The sequence below is a fragment of the Penicillium soppii genome (genome assembly GCF_028829465.1).
Source record: "Penicillium soppii strain IBT 18220 chromosome Unknown utg000004l, whole genome shotgun sequence".
Lineage (NCBI taxonomy): Eukaryota > Fungi > Ascomycota > Eurotiomycetes > Eurotiales > Aspergillaceae > Penicillium > Penicillium soppii.
The window spans coordinates 2,212,049-2,230,469 of NW_026643234.1; the positions used below are offsets into that span (position 1 = coordinate 2,212,049).

The 18,421-nt window shown below is 48.8% G+C and overlaps 7 protein-coding genes across 7 annotated transcripts; 4 read left to right on the top strand and 3 right to left on the bottom strand.

The window, feature by feature from the left end:
* Positions 1-1,407: 1,407 nt before the first annotated feature.
* Positions 1,408-1,840, bottom strand: N7529_004254 (histone H2A; the record flags this gene model as incomplete). Its single annotated transcript, XM_057239781.1, has 2 exons — positions 1,408-1,689; positions 1,718-1,840. The coding sequence occupies 2 exons, from the start codon at positions 1,838-1,840 to the stop codon at positions 1,408-1,410; spliced, it is 405 nt and encodes a 134-aa protein (XP_057099076.1).
* Positions 1,841-2,197: 357 nt separating this feature from the next.
* Positions 2,198-3,930, top strand: N7529_004255 (misato family protein; the record flags this gene model as incomplete). The annotated part of the gene is made up of 5 exons (XM_057239782.1): positions 2,198-2,269; positions 2,317-2,519; positions 2,572-3,010; positions 3,075-3,586; positions 3,672-3,930. The coding sequence occupies 5 exons, from the start codon at positions 2,198-2,200 to the stop codon at positions 3,928-3,930; spliced, it is 1,485 nt and encodes a 494-aa protein (XP_057099077.1).
* A 2,317-nt stretch (positions 3,931-6,247) lies between these two features.
* Positions 6,248-7,905, top strand: N7529_004256 (uncharacterized protein; the record flags this gene model as incomplete). The annotated part of the gene is made up of 3 exons (XM_057239783.1): positions 6,248-6,816; positions 7,007-7,383; positions 7,433-7,905. 3 exons carry the CDS (start codon positions 6,248-6,250, stop codon positions 7,903-7,905), a joined length of 1,419 nt encoding a protein of 472 aa, XP_057099078.1.
* An 896-nt stretch (positions 7,906-8,801) lies between these two features.
* N7529_004257 (Hsp70 family protein) lies at positions 8,802-11,732 on the top strand (the record flags this gene model as incomplete). The annotated part of the gene is made up of 1 exon (XM_057239784.1): positions 8,802-11,732. One exon carries the CDS (start codon positions 8,802-8,804, stop codon positions 11,730-11,732), a length of 2,931 nt encoding a protein of 976 aa, XP_057099079.1.
* A 569-nt stretch (positions 11,733-12,301) lies between these two features.
* On the bottom strand, positions 12,302-13,201 carry N7529_004258 (uncharacterized protein; the record flags this gene model as incomplete). The annotated part of the gene is made up of 1 exon (XM_057239785.1): positions 12,302-13,201. One exon carries the CDS (start codon positions 13,199-13,201, stop codon positions 12,302-12,304), a length of 900 nt encoding a protein of 299 aa, XP_057099080.1.
* Positions 13,202-14,267: 1,066 nt separating this feature from the next.
* N7529_004259 (uncharacterized protein) lies at positions 14,268-14,629 on the bottom strand (the record flags this gene model as incomplete). The annotated part of the gene is made up of 2 exons (XM_057239786.1): positions 14,268-14,491; positions 14,566-14,629. 2 exons carry the CDS (start codon positions 14,627-14,629, stop codon positions 14,268-14,270), a joined length of 288 nt encoding a protein of 95 aa, XP_057099081.1.
* Positions 14,630-17,324: 2,695 nt separating this feature from the next.
* N7529_004260 (uncharacterized protein) lies at positions 17,325-18,242 on the top strand (the record flags this gene model as incomplete). The annotated part of the gene is made up of 1 exon (XM_057239787.1): positions 17,325-18,242. One exon carries the CDS (start codon positions 17,325-17,327, stop codon positions 18,240-18,242), a length of 918 nt encoding a protein of 305 aa, XP_057099082.1.
* Between the last annotated feature and the right edge of the window lie 179 nt (positions 18,243-18,421).

Here is an 18,421-nt window from a genome sequence, read left to right on the forward strand (position 1 = left end):
ATGTTTATTGCCCTCTTTGGAAGGATCATGTGACCGTTGCCATGGTGAGAGCTGGAAACGCTAATGCCTTACTTTCCAGGCAAATTATGAATGATCGTACTGAAAAAGCACCTTTTTTGCACCCCAAAAATACCCTAATTCCACACAGATCACTTCCAGGATTGAATTGAATCGATCTTCAGAATATATAGCATACATGGTTTTTTATGTTTTTACTTTCCGGAGCGTTTTCACAATATTTGTCCCTCCTGAACTCTCTTGGATTTTCGCGCGATCAGTGGTGTTTTCTTCACTTATAGTGATCAAGTCTCGATTCACGACTTCGGTCACTCGTTCTCTAGCTTATCAACGGAACTGGAACGTAAAATAGCCGCCGGATTGTGGTGTTGAATTCTCATCTCCACCCGGGTCTTAGTCGTGTAAAAGACGAGCCATGTTTGCCGTGTACCCTCAATAATATACGGGTGGGTTTGTTCTGTGGTGATTAGTGCCTCAGTTCGATATTAGCGATGAAGGCCTGATCATTGGATTGCCGAGAGTCATTCGACCTCCCTCGGCGTTCCGACTCAGCTAAAAGCGTCACCGTGGTCGTCAGTGCTGTCAACAGATTTTTCAGAATATCCATCTCCTTTTTAGCTCCGCAAGCTTTTGAGATTCCTCTTTTGGTTGATTGTTCTCTTGATCTGCTTTTGATCTTTTTGTGGCGTCCTGTCCACCAGTTTTTGATCTTATCTGGTATAAAGCCTCAGGCAAGAGGTCCAAAGGCCATCAACCAACTTGCTTGTGGCAATAATCCATCCAATTCCCTTGAAAGTTTCCTCGAAGGCAGCCAACGGGTTTTTGTTCGGGACTCTTTATATCATCTTTAGGCAGCACGGCTGCATTCTCTGTAAACCTAGCGTTCACCTCGGAGGCCATCTAACTCTCGACCGTGATAGTGTTGTTGTTGAGAAATGCGTTTCAAATCCATGTTGTGCTTTTCTCTGGGCTTTCCTGCTTTCGCAAACGGTCAATAGGGCACGCGATACCGGTTGAATAAGTGTCCAGGTGGGATCCAAATGGGTGGGATGTTCGATCTTGACCCCGCGTACATGTGGGTGTAACCCAAATTCAAGGTATCAATTTCACTTACAAGGAAGACAACAAGAGCTTTGCATAGCCGCATCATCATTGAACCTGTGAGTGACATCGTTGTTGATGAAATGATGTTGTAGTGGAGAGTCGTGTTTTGTGTGCCCTCGCCCTCAAGGCCGTTCCTTCCTTCTTTAATGCCTTAAAATTGATTCCAATGTTTACATCATTACTTCAATCACCGTCCGTTTTTTAAGACCAAACAGAGGATTCTCGGCTCTTGGGGACCCCAAAACCTGCGCTTAGGGCGCTTTCGCCCGTCCTTGCTTCCCAGTTCTAGACAATAGCAATAACTGTGATGAATCTTGTGAATATTGGGGGAAACACCAAAATGGTGTTGTGACCCAGGAGCTTGTTCAACTCCCCATCATTGCGAACGGCGAGCTGGAGGGGATGTGGGTTGATACAGGTCTCCTTGTTGCCACGAACGGCGGCGGAGCACCCGAGAACAGCGGCGAGGTCGGTAAGGTGAACGGGGGCACCAGCACAGACATACTGAGCGTATTTACTCTTGCGGGGAAGGCAGCGGACACGACAAACAGGGAAGATCAAACCAGCCTTGGAAGAAGGGACGGAGTGTTCTTACCACCGCAAGCCTTGCTGCCGAATCACCCCCATAAGTAATTTTTGTCAGATTGATTCGAAAGTTGTTGATGAGCCTATGTATGCCGACGGGCAATCCTTTCTTAATCGGTCCGAGTTCCTCCATGCATTCAATCTCTGGTGGCAAGATATCTAGTGAGAGATTTGTTTTTAAGGTCTACGTGCTATATGTATTCCTCTTGATTACCCGACCTAGGGGGTGTTTAGAGTTGTCGTTGTCGAAACTCGTGAGCGTCGTCTGCAGAGGATTGACTGGGCGGCGGAGCCAAAATATTGATCACGTAATCTCAGTTGCACAGTGCCTAGTTAAGAGATAGGGCAACCAAGATTTTCGGCTCTTAATAAGTCACCCACATCAGGCTTAGCGCATTTTCTTCCAGAGTGTCTGTGCATCAACTCGCAGTTGTCGATATCAAAATTCACTGAGGGCCTTACACTAAAAGCGGCTATTGCTTGCATAAAAATGCATGAAATTGTTACTCTCCAGATGGGCCAGAGGGCCAACTATCTGGCGACTCATTTTTGGAACTTGCAGGTAAAGTAACGCCCGGTTGCGTTGTCGGACCTGTCTAATATATACAGGAATCATACTTCACTTACGATGGAACAGAACAGTCTCCTGTGGATCACGATGTTCATTTCCGTGCGGGTGTAGGAGCAGATGGCTCTGAGACTTATACACCACGAACATTGATCTATGATCTGAAAGGCGGATTTGGAACTTTGCGCAGATATAATGCACTCTATGAACTTAGTGAAGACTCTACAGCCGGCCAGGGCTTATGGTATGCGGTCCAATTAGTTTTTTTGATGGTCACCAAAACTGATATCTGACAGGGATGGCAAAGAAATTGTTCAAACACAGGCCCCAATTACGCAAAGTGAATATCAGAAGAGCTTGGACCTGGGCACTCCAGCTCCTCGTCTGACCTCCGGGTCTGTCCGCTACTGGTCAGACTACAATCGAGTTTTCTACCATCCCAAGTCCATTGTGCAGCTGAACGAGTATGAGCTCAACTCGCAGACCATGCCCTTCGAGGACTGGAATGTTGGAGAAGAGCTTTTCCATAACCTGGACAAGGAACATGACCTGTTAGACCGTGATCTGAGGCCACTCATTGAAGAATGCGACCACTTACGAGCACTGCAACTGTTCTCTGGGTCAGATGACGCCTGGGGCGGATTCACAGCCCAGTATATGGAGAGGCTGAGAGATGAATTTGGAAAGAAGAGTATTTGGGTCTGGGCTATTGAAGATGGCGCCAGGACACAACGGGTAAGTAGCACATCAGTATTTTGAAGAGTGAAGTACTGGATTGGCTAAGTTTTGAATTTCACAGCATCACCAGTTCAAGAAAGATACGAACAAAGCGAGGTCACTCTATTCGATCTCACCGCAGGCATCGCTCTACGTTCCAATCATTGACCTCCCACATAAGCTTCCTGGCTACTTGGAAGTTGATCGCCAATCCGAATGGCAGAAGACCGCCTTGATAGCCTCTGCTATTGAAACAGTCACCCTGCCTTCTCGATTGAAGCCGTATCAACATTTCGAGGCCTCTCTGGCTGGGGAGGATGGTACACACACCATCTTTGAGTTACAGTCTTCTATCAACAAAGTCAATGACGGCCATACTAAGGAACCCTCCAATGAAGAGGATGCAGCTGAACCTGAAATTGAATTTGACATTGACTTCACCTATGACGGCGAATACAAGGGCGCCCATATCTTCAACCAAGTCCAAGTCTCCCGTGGAGACGAAGCGGAAAGTGCCTCCGAGTCCGCGGACCCGAGGGACATTGGACACCTTCGCAGACTCAGACTTCACAACTCTAAGGCTATGCTCCAGAGGTAAGTTTTCTAATTATTTTATTTTTTTTGCGCATTTACTCCCACTGTCTCAGTCAAAGACTCATATTCTTTGCTATCCACACAGTTTCCACACGTCACTTGGCATGCCTATTCTTGACAGCTTCCCGCACACCATGTTCCCCACTTCCAACACAGGCAGTCTGAATGTGTTTACCGCATTGACCGCGTCAACACGGACGGCCCAAAAAATCAAGGCTATTTCGGCAACTGCCGCACGCTTGGTCTCAGTTGATGAGCGTGAGGCGATCGTCAACGGACTAGGTGAGATTCGAGAATTCTACGAAACTGGGTGGAGTAGTGGCTCGGACGATGAGGATGAATAATTAGATACTATGGTAATGACTAGTCTTGATATCATCGCAATTAAACGGTGCCAAGGCATTGGCCGGTGTCGGCCGACTAGTATGTATTATGTTTTATGTATGCACTAGTCCCTCGAAAGGATTTTGTGGCTTGAGGCCCACTATATTGAGATGGATGCATTCCAAATTTAGTCACCATCTTAGTGAGGACTTAAGTGAAATACCCCATACAGTGGCTGGACTTATCACGGCATACATCGCACCGGACCAGACTCCCGGGCTTCTATTTGTTTTCCCCGTCACAATCTTAATGCTAGGGACTTCCTGGAGAAGTCATGCTTTTTTACTACCCCATGTGGCTCTAGAGTTTGAGACATATACTCTAAAAGTGTCACTCACAGTGTAAGACAGAAGAAACGTTTCCATGGAAGTTACGCACCCGCATTTCCGGCATTTGGTTTTCAGTCTAACAGCAATTTCCATCTTATTTTTCAGGGGGCTGGCAACCCAAAATAATGAGGCTACATCTGTGCTTCCCGGGCAATAATGCAAGTACTTACATACAGCGCACAAATGTACTCCGAAGCAGGGGTTTACTTCGTGGAGGCTTTCCACGTTACCCCGCCATTCCGTTTTTCTGTCTCTTTTTTTTTTTTTTTTTTTTTGGAAAAAACCAATATAGTGCGTCATCAGTTCAATTGCCAATTCCATTAAATTGGACTGGGAGAATATCGAAGGTATCGATCAGGGCAGTCTCACGAGTTCCGAGACATTTTTTGGACAGAATACAAGATAGGGGAAATTAGAATCTAACAAAGAAATGATTGTCGTTCTTTAAAAGAGATGATTGAATAAAATTAACACAATGTAACAAAAAAAGCATGCCAATATCCTAGTATAGTTAGTGGTAGAAAAATATAGAAACAAGAAAACGTGAGGGGAAAAAAAAACAAAGCACCAAGAAAAGAAGGACACCGCCATTGACATCACGAAGAAGGGAGTCGTTGCTCCAATGATCGTTACTACTTGGCGGGAACTTCCCTGCAATCACCATGCCTTAGTGCTAAGGTCTTGTCCACGGAGAAAATCTCGCGGTTCAACATGGGCCCATCAGACTTCCAACTGTTGGGGGGAGCATGTAACGTCACCTGCATGAGATACTTGGCCTTCAGGGCAACTCCAGGGGCACGTCCTTCAAAACCTCAGAAAGACCTGTCTACAACAACAAATGACCCACCATAAGTGAATCCAACCCGATCAGTGATTACGATCGGTCAACCGTTGCTCCACTACTAATTAGACCCTCAAGTCCAGAACAATGATAATGCTCGGGTACTCGGGTATCGCTAAAGTGTCTCTTGACTTTGCCTTACCAAGAGTCTATTATTATTACTTGACCCAAATTTCGCTTCAAATCAGGCGTATACTTGGGTCCCTTGGTATACTTGGGTCCCTTGGTACATTCCCGGTTCCCATTTCCTCGGAGGTTTTCATTCGTGAAGTTTCCCCACAAACTTCTGTCTTGTCCGGATAGGGCCGAGCTTCAACCATGTTGTTCATAGCCACTTTGTCTCATGACGTGGGAACAGAAATGAGAGGGTGATCGGACGTTGCGTTGTCTCTAAATAAAATTAACGAGACAAAAATAGAGACCCGCAATTAAAGCCTAACCGAACATGGGTACCATGACGGTCAGTCCAAGAGCTATCTCCCGCATCGCATGCCAAGACACGACCTGCATTGCCAGAGCCAATTGGTCGATCCGCTTAAGTCTCGGTCTCTGAACCTTTCCGGTTTGGCCTATTTTGACCCCGGTCCAGGTCAGCGAACCAGACGTCAACTCTGAGAACCTGGTCCGTCCATCATTGGCTGCACCCCAGTACCTGTCGTCTAGTCAACCGGGCCCGTGTGCACCTAACTTTGGTCTCTGCATGTGGGATTCGGCATACCCTACATCATGACCAGCCTCTTCGAAATACGCGGGCCAAGGTGGTTGTATTGATCTTTCATGCCGGGTCTACTTGGCTTTCCAGAGATGAGCGCCACTTTTTTTTTTTGACTTTAATTTGCCTTTAATGCCCAATGTAGTACCGAGAAGAGTGGAACTATCAATGTCAGGTAAACAAGAATTGATCATCTAGCTGGGCTCTTTGGTGCATATATTAGTCTACCCTCTCCCTCCATCTTCCAGCCTTGCTTTCAGGAACGATTTCGATTGTCTATATTGCCCGTTTAGGAACTCTCTCGCTACGGTTCCTACAGTCCTTCGTTTCGAATATAATATCAGCCCTTTTCACAAACGAACTTTAGTATATAAATCAACCAATCGTTTGTCAAGATGCGAGGCTCTCCAATCGTTCTGCTCTACGCCGCGACCTTGGCGTCCGGCATGGTCATGAACCCCAGACATGCTGCTGAGGCTCACATTGCCGTCCGCGGCGGCGGTGATGACAACAATGGCGGCGGTGACTGGTGGGACCACGGTGATCACGACGGTGGCCATGGCGGTCCCCCAGCGGAGACTACTCCTTGCGAGACTGAGACTCCTCCTCCTGTTGAGACCTCTACTCCTTGCGAGACCGAGACTCCTCCTCCCGTTGAGACCTCTACTCCGTGCGAGACGGATACGCCCACTCCTCCGCCGGTGGTGACCCCTACCTCGACTCCCTGTGAGACTGATACTCCCACTCCGCCTCCAGTTGTGACGCCTACCTCAACTCCTTGCGAGACTGACACCCCGACCCCGCCACCGGTCGAGACATCTACTCCATGCGAGACTGACACGCCCACTCCTCCCCCGGCGTCGTCTACTCCATGCGAGACTGACACTCCTACTCCTCCTCCCGCAAGCTCCACGCCTTGTGAGACTGACACGCCCACCCCCTCCCCCGGCGTCTTCTACTCCATGTGAGACTGACACGCCTACTGCTCCCCCGGCGTCGTCTACTCCTTGTGAGACTGATACGCCTACTGCTCCCCCGGCGTCGTCGACTCCTTGTGAGACTGATACTCCTACGTCTACCCCTGTGTCTCCCACTTCTCCTCCTGCTTCTTCCACTCCTTGCGAGACGGACACTCCTACTCCTCCTCCCGCAAGCTCCACTCCTTGTGAGACTGACACGCCTACTCCTCCCCCGGCGTCGTCTACTCCTTGTGAGACTGACACGCCTACTGCTCCCCCGGCGTCGTCTACTCCTTGTGAGACTGATACGCCTACTGCTCCCCCGGCGTCGTCGACTCCTTGTGAGACTGATACTCCTACTTCTACCCCGGTGTCTCCCACTTCTCCTCCTGCTTCTACCACTCCCTGTGAGACCGACACCCCGACCTCGCCTCCTCCAGCTAGCACTACTCCCTGCGAGACTGAAACTCCCACAGTCCCTCCCTCGGCCTCCACCACCCCCTGTGAGACCGAGACTAGCACTCCCCCTCCAGTTATTGTGACCACTACCTGGACCACCACCACCTGCCCTGGTATGTAAAGCCCACAAATCGATCAAGTGCCGTTACTAACAATTTACAGTGACCTGGAGCACTGTCTCAAGCGGCACGACAACCTACACCCACCCAGTGACCCAGACTAGCACACTCACCGTGACTTCTATCTTCACCTGCACTGAGGGTTGCACCCAGCCCACCACCCCAGTTGTTGTGGTCCCTCCCCCGGTGCAGACTACTTCCGTCGTGGTCCCTCCCCCGGCGCAGACTACTTCCGTCGTGGTCCCTCCCCCGGTGCAGACTACTTCTGTCGTGGTCCCTCCCCCAGCGCAGACTACTTCCGTCGAGGTTCCCCCTCCCGCCACGGAGCCCACTGCCCCTGCAGCATCTACCTCCCCGGTGTCCCCTGCGCAACCCACAACCGCCGTCACTTCTTCATCCTCCACCACAGCTCCTCCCGCCTCCTCCTCGCCTGCTTTCAACAGTGCTCCCGCTCAGTTCCAGAAGAGCATCGCCGCATTCATCCCCGGCTTGGCCCTTCTGTTTTCTCTGCTTTAATCTTTCCGTAAATTAATATTCCGGATGCATGACGCCGGCTTGCACAGCTTTGTGGATATCCAATTGAAAAAAGAAACACAAAAATTTGAAAAAAATTGTATTCGGTTCCCGTTTCTGGAGGATGACTGGGTTTTGTTATAATTTACACCGGAACTCTGAGATGGCTATTAATGGGTTTTCTTCACGACTGACGCTCCTTATCCATGAATATGGAACCCTAATTCTAGTGATATAAATTAGTTTACGAATTGAAACTTATTTTGATACAAGAATATTCTTCGCTGTAAGGATAAATTGTCAACAGATTAATCCTTGAAAAGAACCTGTTGAATATGACACGAAGCTAGAGTAAGTCGAGTCATAATAACCACAGCAGGACAATAATAGTGAAAAGAAAATTTTCATTTTCTGGTGCAACTCGAATGGCCCCCGTATACTTCAGCCCTGTTCCTGGAGGGTCCGTCCGAGGTTAGGGCTCTGACATAATGCGATAACAGATAAGAAGTTTGGTGTGTTTGCATGATGACCCGTGTCCTCATCCGAACAGAGCTCATTCAGGCTTCAAGCAACCGCCAAGTGGCCACAGTATCCCTTTGCTCCCAAATGGCCTAATTTTTGAGTCATACTTTGAATCCCCCTTATACAACCTTCCAAACCACCAACCCTCTCTCCCCGACACCAAATTTGAGCTATCCCAAGGCTCCATTCGATTGCATCTGGCGCGAAGCCAGCGTTCCACCCGATTCCAGACACACTATCTGGTAAACCGGTGGATAGTTTAGATAATTCAACTGTTTGTTTGCCTATATATGTTTGAGAGTGTTTGTCGAGCTGAATCCGCAAACACCCCGACCGCAACTTAACTGACTCCCGCAGCCGGAGCATAAACATAGATCATGGCGTTCTCAAATCGCCGACAACTATCCAGCTCACCAATGCTTTCATTGGTCGTCCTTCCCTTCCTCGTCTTTCTTCTCAGCTTTGCTGGGCCAGCTTCTGCCGCCGGATCGGCCGTGCTTGGAATTGACATCGGCACAGAATACTTCAAGGCCGCGCTAGTGAAACCTGGTATTCCACTCGAGATTGTCCTCACCAAAGATTCGAAGCGCAAAGAGTCCTCTGCGATCGCATTTAAGCCTACCCGAGAGAGCGATGCACCATTCCCCGAGCGATTCTATGGCGGTGATGCGCTTGCTTTGACCGCTCGCTACCCGGACGATATTTACATCAACCTGAAAACACTTTTGGGTCTGCAGTTCAACGATGGCGCAGATGATATTGTCAAGAGCTACTGGAACCGGTTCCCCGCTCTGAAGTTGGAGGCTGCCCCCGATGGTCGTGGATCTGTTGCTCTCCGCAGCAACCGACTGGGAGAAGAGCAGAAGAAGGAGGCCTTCCTGGTCGAGGAGATTTTGGCCATGCAGTTGAAGCAGATCAAGGCGAATGCTGATACATTGGCTGGCAAAGGATCCGATGTCCGCGATGTGGTCATTACCTACCCTACGTTCTACACTGCGGAGGAAAAGCGCAGTCTAGAGTTGGCGGCTGAATTGGCGGGTCTGAAGATCCAAGCTCTTGTCAGTGACGGACTTGCTGTTGGGTTGAACTACGCCACTAGCCGTACATTCCCTAGCGTTTCCGATGGCGAGAAGCCCGAATACCACATTGTGTACGATATGGGTGCTGGATCCACCACCGCCAGCGTGTTGCGGTTCCAGAGCCGCAAAGTTAAGGACATTGGCAAGTTCAACAAGACTATTCAGGAAGTTCATGTTGTTGGATCTGGCTGGGACAAGTCACTTGGAGGCGACTCCCTAAACGATCTCATTGTCAACGACATGGTCACCAAATTGGCCGAGGAAAAGAAGCTGAAGGACAAGGTTACCATCGCTGAGATCAAGGCGCACGGAAAGACCATGGCAAGACTTTGGAAGGATGCTGAGAAGCTCCGACAGGTTCTGAGCGCCAACACCGAGACTTCGACCAGCTTTGAGGGCCTCTATGACGAGAATGTCAACTTCAAGTACAAGCTCAGCCGGGCCAACTTCGAGAAGATGGCAGCCGACTATGTTGCCCGCATCGGAACGCCCGTCGAGCAGGCTTTGGCAGCTGCCGGCCTCCAATTGAACGACGTCGACTCTGTTATCCTGCACGGTGGAGCTATCCGTACTCCGTTTGTCCAGAAGCAATTGGAGAACTTCGCTGGCTCTTCTAAGAAGATCCGAACCAATGTCAACGCCGATGAGGCGGCTGTCTTTGGTGCGGCGTTCAAGGGTGCTGCTCTGAGCCCCAGCTTCCGTGTCAAGGATATTCGCACCGGTGATGCTGCTTCATACCCTATCTCTTTGAAGTGGAACTCGGATGGCAAGCAAAGAAACCAGAAGCTCTTCACTGCTACCTCCCAAGTCGGCCCCGAGAAGCAGGTCACTGTGAAGAACCTGGAAGACTTCGAATTCAGCTTCGCTCAGCTTGTTGCTCAGGATGAAGAGCAGCCCATTCTCAGTGTCCAGACCCAAAATCTCACCGCATCTGTTGCCAAGCTCAAGGATTCCTTTGGCTGTACCACTGCAAATATTACCACCAAGTTCACGATCCGCCTTAGCCCTGTGGACGGCCTTCCTGAGGTTATTGCTGGTACCGTCAGCTGCGAAGTTGAATCTGAGAAGAAGGGAATTGTGGAAGATGTCAAGGGATTCTTCGGACTTGGCAAGAAGGACGAGCAAGAGGCCCTTGGCGAAGATGGCGAGCCCCGTGAATCGATCACCCTCGAGCCCGAGACCGAGGCCTCGCCTACATCCTCCGCCAGCTCTAAGAGTACCACCACATCTACCAAGGACGCGAAGCCCACCCCTCAGACCAAGCTGGAGGTCATTCCAATTAGCTTGAAGTCGGTGGCGCTTGGAACCCCTGCCCCGTCGGCCGAAGAGCTTGTCCGCATCAACACCCGTCTCGCCGCCTTTGATACCTCGGATCGTGACCGCATTCTGCGCGAGGAGGCTCTCAATGAATTGGAGTCATTTATCTACCGCAGCCGCGACCTCGTTGACAACGAGGAGTTCATCAAGGCTGTCAAGGCTGATCAACTGACTCTCCTCTCCGAGCGAGCTTCCAAGGCCAGCGACTGGCTCTACGAGGAGAGCGATAACGCCAAGACTGCCGATTTCCAGTCAAAGCTCAAGGACCTGAAGGCCATTGTCAACCCCGCCCTGAAGCGCATGAAGGAGAGCTCTACTCGTCCTGCCCGCGTTCAGCTGCTCAAGGACATGCTCAAGAATGCCGAGTCCATGAAGGAATTGATCAAAAACCAGATCGAAAACGATGAGCAACTCTACTCATCCTCTATTTCTGCCTCCGCCACCTCTACCGAGACCGAGGCCCCAACCCCTACCCCAGCTTCCGACGAAGGTCTCGATGATCTCGAAGAAGACGCCTACTCCGGCTCCTCTTCCACAACCTCCACCAAGAGTGCCGCCCCAGCCAAACCCACAGGCCCCAAGTACACCCTTTTCACGCCCGCCGATCTGACTGCCATCACGCAAGCGTTCGAGTCCACCGGCCCCTGGCTGGAAACCCAACTCAGTCTGCAAGAGAAGCTGACTGAGTCGGATGAGCCCGCGCTTACCGTCTTGGAAGTCGACTCCCGGCTGCGCGACTTTGAGCGCATCCTCAACCGCATGTATGAACGGATGACAAATGCCGCTGGACAGAAGAAGAGCAACAGCAACAGCAACAGCAAAAAGAGCTCCAAGGATAAGAAGCCCGATGAGAAGAAGAAGGGCAAGGAGCAGAAGAAGGAGAAGGAGGACCTTCCCAAAGACGAGTTGTAAAATAATGCTGTTCTTGTTTTTGCATCTGTTTGCGATTTCGTACAGAGCATCTAACGCAACCCATGTATCATGCACACTACATCCTGGAAGATAGAAAAAGAACCACAATGGAGTTTGGGCTTAGCGTTAGTAGTTTTACTTCTTGTTTCTTTTTTTTTCAATTGTATCAATGTTGGGAAATGAGCTTTCTGTCTCAATTCTCTCAATCGAGGATCTTTATCACATCATTAACGATCCAATAGACACTGTTAACCAAGCCCCGAGCCCATCCCACCCTTGCAGGTGCCTTTGCAGGAACCTTAGGGTTGTCATCGTCTTTAATTCTAGTACAATGGTGCTACACAGAGTTGATATCACCTTGATCGAGGCGTCTGGGACTGGCACAGAGTTGGCTGAGCGTTCGGCATATGTTGGGGCCCAAAAAAGACCAAAGATGATCTATTATCTAAAGCATAAATTCTCTATTACCGCATGAGACATGATGCCCACTGGTTCCCAATGAATCGAGGCAATCTCCAACTTAATATGCACTCTCTCATCCACAAACGCTCCAGTCCAAGGAAAACAATTCAAGCTTTGAACCGATCTCTATTCTCCTCCATCCACTGCCTAAAATTCGCCGGAGCCTTTCCAGTGTACTTATGGACATTTCCCAGAGCTTCCAAGTACCCAGGCGCGCGGAAAGATGCGCCTGGGTTCCGTATAGCATTGTCCAGCATCCAATTAGCCACTGGCAACGGGATTCCCGCATCGCTCATCTGCTTCAAAGCCTTGGCTTCACCAATCTTGATGACGTTTATGGATTTCCCTAGAACATCACCAATCACACTCATCGCATCTTTGAGTGCCAATTTCTCTGGTCCAACAAGTCCAATGACGTTTTCTTTACTACCATGAGCGAGAATCATGCCAGACACTCGTCCGACGTCAGCTGGAGAAATCCAGTCAAACTCAGCAACTGGATTTGGCAACTCGGTTTCTCCACGGAGAATGCCCTCCTTGAAATTCAACGAGTTGCTCGAGAAGTAAGCCGGACGGATCGCAACGAAGTTCTCATTCCCGAATACCTCCTCTAGCGCGATCTCAACTTGCGCGTGCCGGAAAGCAATGAAGTCGGTAGACGGAACAGCACGAATATCATCCTCGATAGTGAAACTGCTCAAGAAAACAATAGATTTGATTCCGCCTGCTTTGAGGGCTTGGAGACTCGGCCGCATGTTACCATCTCCGACAACATAGATGAAGGCCACAGTCGCACCAGTCTGCCGCACGGCAGCTTCAACTGTCTCGGGCTTGGTAAGATCTGCTGGGACTTTGTCGAACTGGATGCCACTCAATCTGGGAATGGGCTTTTTGGGGTCCCGGACGGCGAGAGAGACCTTGGCTCCTTCTTGGTAGGCTTGAAGTGCTGCGGCCGAACCAACATCACCAGTTGCACCAAAAATTATCACATTCCGTTGGGTGGCCATCATGAGCTCACAATCGGGTGAGATTGGTGACAATAGTATGACTTGAGGTGTATTTTCGAGTATCAATGAGCCAGGGCTGTTGAATGGACCCAGAAGATGAATTGATGGAGGATCAGTTTTGACTGGTCATAATCGTTGCCCAGGTGATGGAACAGGCACTTGGTATGCAAAGTCCAGTATCTGAACCTCATTTATATAAGTCCAACTGGGTTTATAGAAACCATCGGTGCTCGGTTTTTGGCTCGGCGTCCGACGACCGAGCCCGTCCGGAGCTACTCCACTCTCAATGCCAGATGATTGACTTGGACAGTATAGAGCGTGGCTCGTTGCTGGCGTTTAATAGCCAGTAGCATGCGAGAGGAATCACGATGAGGTGATTGAGTAAGTTGAGCACAGGTTTGTTGAGCATTGGCGCAGGTCCAAGCCAATATATTCGATGGCCAACGCCAGCTCCCAGCCATCTTCATCAATGAGCTTCCAGTAAATGTTCTTTTCCGCAGGTATGCCATAGACATTCCCGCTCTTTACTTTTCAAACAGTTTTGTTCTAGAATTACCACCATTCCCAATCACAATATGCCAAATATACTCTGCACTCTGGGTTCCGCGATGCATTGAGGGCTATCCTTACAAGCCTCGCCATCTTCAAATGTAGGTTTTCTTCCGACGTCAATTTTGACGCCGAACTTTTCATCAAATGTTTGGTGTGGAAAATAGCAGGAATTGTTTCCTCGGTATATGAACGGGAGTTGGATTGGGAATGAAAGGTGAAAGATGAAGGTTGGGACCTGTGGATGGAAACTATATCAGGATTTTCATAGTCGATTCCTAATTTAGCAATCTCTGGTAATTGTTCAAACTTGTACGATACTGTAGAAGATAGCTCAGTCTCTCAACAACAAACTACAATATTCGGGGTACATTGTAGCAGAGAGGTTCATGAACAAACTAATGCGTACTGACCAACGGGCCAGACTAGAGACTCTTTTCATGAAACCAAAACATGCTAGCAACAGGGTTGGAAGCTCGGACGCAGCCCAAATTGAAAGACGCTTTCAGATCAAGCCTTACTTGTCAATGCCTTTGCCCTCACCCTCTCCGGCGCCAAGACCAGCCCCGGCTCCACTTCCAGAACCCTGACCGTAACCCCCTCCGAAGCCACCCCCGAAGCCTCCGCCGATAGAGCCGCCGCCACCACCGCCGCCGCTCAAAGAAGCACCCGAACCACCGCCGCCACCGGCTCCAAGGCCGCTACCCTTACCACCACCCTTACCACCACCTTCATGTTTGCCTGTGATTGTGACATAGTCAGAGAAGGCCCCTTCATCTTGCCGATGGGATCTGAATGAATTTTGGAGTTCTTACCAGTGGGGACAGCAACGGCGACAAGGGCCACGCTGAGGAGAGCGAGAATGAAGTTGGTCTTCATATTTGCTGATTGAACTACAAATCGCGTTCCACTGTTAGCCCAGCTCATACAAAATACCCAAAGGTAAACATTACCGAATGACTTTGGATGGCTTGGAAAGATGGAATGTGATGATTCAAAGAACTGGTCTCCAGAATCGTCGGCAACCAGCTTCCTTTTATACTTCGCCTTTCGGCATCAATTGCCTTCCAAGTTCAAGTCTGGCCAATTCAGCATACTGGGCTCGGCTCGGAGATTGAGAGCACTTCAGTCGAGATGCATGTTGCATGTTTCATGCGTACTTCCAGTCTTCTGCCCTGCGAAGCGCCTGATTTTGAATTTGCGGATGGTCTAGTTTTGGTAGTTAGGAAGCTTGCCAGCTAATTTTCTTGCATGTGTGTCTGGTCCCTGTGAAAACTTGAAATATATTGCACATATGTGTTTCAAGTCGCTTTTAGCTTTCTTGTGACAATGTAGTTCGTATTGTGCTTAGAGCTTTGATATATCAACTTGATTCTCTGTGGGGGTAAGAAGCTCAAGCATCCTCACTTTCCAACTAGTCCAGCCATATTGCAAAGAAGACTGTCGATCTGAGGTAAGCTCACGCAGTTTGATCAATTGAGGCATGGCCTTTTGTCTTCGGCCTCTAGATTGTATTGAAATCGTTCCCCGCATTCTATTAACAAGTAAGTTTTGTTGTGGTGTTCGATTGGCATCACTCTCAAATGGATTTGTACAGACCACGGCTCAATATCATGTGTTTCGAACTTGGCGGCCATCGGTGATTGACATGATTGACTCTGGTTGCTCATTCACCTAGGAGACCGAGACATTGTTTCAACCACGGAATTATGCATGCTGACTAGAATCTAAGCGTCTAAGACTTGCTCAGTGTGATAGAAATTGCATAAGAAGCTATCCCTAGTCAGCTTCACCACAGACATGCAACCAACTATCCGCTTCTCTGCAGAAGGCTTTGCCGTTCGGTGTTGAGCTGTCAAGACACCAAACCAAGCACATGTTCCGTTTTCTGGCTCTAGATTGAGATCTTTTTGATGCTTGTTTTTGTTCTTCGAAGGCTTGCAGCCAATTTTTTCTCTTTTTCATTATTTTCCTTCTCTCCAGAATTCTGCCATGATTACAGCGGTTGTAGTGTTCTTCCCAACCGAGAAAACTAATTAGGCTTTCGGTTTCCTTGCACCTTTGTATCTGCCTTCTAAAGAAGTGTACTGGACGCGGGCAATGCCACGCAGACATTGTTCGTGTAGGTAAGTATGTAATAGATAGGGTGAGAAGCCAGGTGAGAGCGGGTAAAGAATCATTTATCAGGTAAACATCCATATAAAAAGAAAAGACAAAAAAGAAAGTGGTTCCAGAGGGGGTCGAACCCTCGACTTTGGCGTTATTAGCACCACACTCTAACCAACTGAGTTATGGAACCCTTAACCAACTGGGTTACTGAACCCAACTGTATGAAAATTTTGTGACACTTGGCGTCTATCAAGCAATTCACGATTAAGGCCTAGGAATGACAAAAAAAAGTGCTTCCAAAGGGATCGACCTCGACTTTGAATATAACCAACTGAGTGATAGAACCTGATTGACTGAAATTCCATATTTGGCTACTTCAGGCAACGCTACCGCCGGGATGACCTAAAATCCGAGAGACGAATACGCAAAGTACCTCAATATAATTTTCGTGATTGTTACACTGTTGCCATACACGAACATTGAGGGAAGCGATGGTCGAGCCTATTATTAAACATATCTTTGCGTTCAATTAAATACGTCTCTCTCTCTTTCTCTACGCCTGGGTATGTGAAATATTCTTTTCGGTAGCTTTCTGTTGACTATCACTTCGATTTCCCATAAAGATACGCTTCGATTCAGCCATAAACATCACCTGGGCACCTTTCCTCCTTCTTTCCGGTTTACCACAGCAAGGCAAGTGAGCACCACCACGGTCCGCGGGTGCAAGCCTGCTCCCCACCTGTCCACGGGTCTCACTAATTGGAAGTCGATGTATGCATTCTGTATACCTTAGAGCATTCTCCTCATCCCTTGTACATACTTAGCTCATAAACTCGATTTTTCTCACGTACGAATGGCTGCAGAATTGAGATAGGCAATGTCAAAATGGGAGAGAGGATTGACGTGGTATAGCTCAATGCCGCATGGAGTTAAACCCGGGAATAAAGTCGCCGAAAGGCCGACTTTCACGGACGACGGACGACGGACGACGGACAACAGGAGTTTCAAGTCGAAGTGTGTACTCGTAATTACTGAAACAATTTGTAGAAGTACCAAGGCAATTATTTCTTTTAAAAAAACATGTGGCTATTTTAGCTGTTCCGTTGTGGGATCTAATTACAAGTTGAAGGATTCTCAGCAGTAATGTGAATGCGCAGTAGTCAGTATAAAATATTTACATATGTAGTTAGTATCTAGTGTATATTCATCGGCGTTCGCCTTTCCACTCCTAAACTCCATACATGAGGTTGAATACCATATTGTACTCGGTTATATCACCCCCATTGTTAGGCCGACGCGAACCCTGAAAGTCTATGGTTCTGCGGAGATAATATCTAAAGCCCGAAAGGACGGTGGGTGACCTCATTATCCTTATAAATGTTCAATTAAACCCCCCTTTCCATAAAAATTCTCTCATCAATCTTTCTCCTGTATCACAGACCAAAAACCCCTTTCTTTCCTCTCAATGTCTTCTGTGATTGTCTTTGGCCCCACCGGTGGTGTCGCTTCAGTTGCAGCGCTCACTGCCCGAGAGCATGGAGCCAAGGTTTTCCTGGCTATGCGAGACACCCAGAAGCAAATTCCTGGGTTGAGTACAGAGCTGGAACAGCAAGGCGGGTTTGAAAGAATTCAAGCGGATCTGGCCAACCCAGACTCCGTCGCTGCAGCCGTCAAAGCATCGGGGGCAAAGCGCGCATTCACATATCTTGCTTTTGGGGCCCCTGACCACATGAGGGCCACTTTCACAGCAATGAAATCAGCCGGCATTGAATTCGTTGTCTTCCTCAGCAGTTACACCATCGCTGGAGACCCAAAGGATGTTACTCCTGCTGAGCTCATTGCTTACCTCCACGCGCAGGCTGAGATCGTTCTCGACGAGGTCTTTGGGGACGAGAACTATGTTGCTCTGAGGCCGGGTGGCTTTGCCACGAACTTGTTGCGATACAAGAAGGGTATCGCAGCTGGCGAGGTGAGAATCTGGGCACCCGATTTCCAATTTGATTGTATTACACCAGGCGACATGGGCCGCGTGGGTGGCACCATCTTGGTGCAGGGACCGAAGAATGGACAAAAGAAGGTGTACCTGTATGGTCCACGACTCATCCCTCAAGGAGACGCCATTGTGACCATTGGAAAGCTTGTCGGCAAAGACGTCAAGCTCACTATTATCGATGAGGAGGAAGCCTTGGAGCAATCTCTTGCACACGGATTCCCGAAGCCATTAGCAGAATATATGATCCAAACGTTTGCAAGTACGTCGAATGAGGTTACGGAGCGTGCACACTACCAAGTTGGGGTTGACAATGTGGAGCTGTACACTGGGAAGCCTTCCACGAAGTTTGAAGACTGGGTGGAAGCAAATAAGGAACTTTTTGATGCTTAAACCACAGATTCGCTTTCAACTTTTTGCTTGAACTTGTTGATCTAATGGTGAACATAAAGAAACTTTTCTAGCCTTGGAATATTGACCAATTGCTTGGTCTTACATGAAACTATGTGTCATTCTTATGGACTTCCGAGGTCACGTTGGAAGTAGTGCGTAATACAGACTCCAGGGCCGAG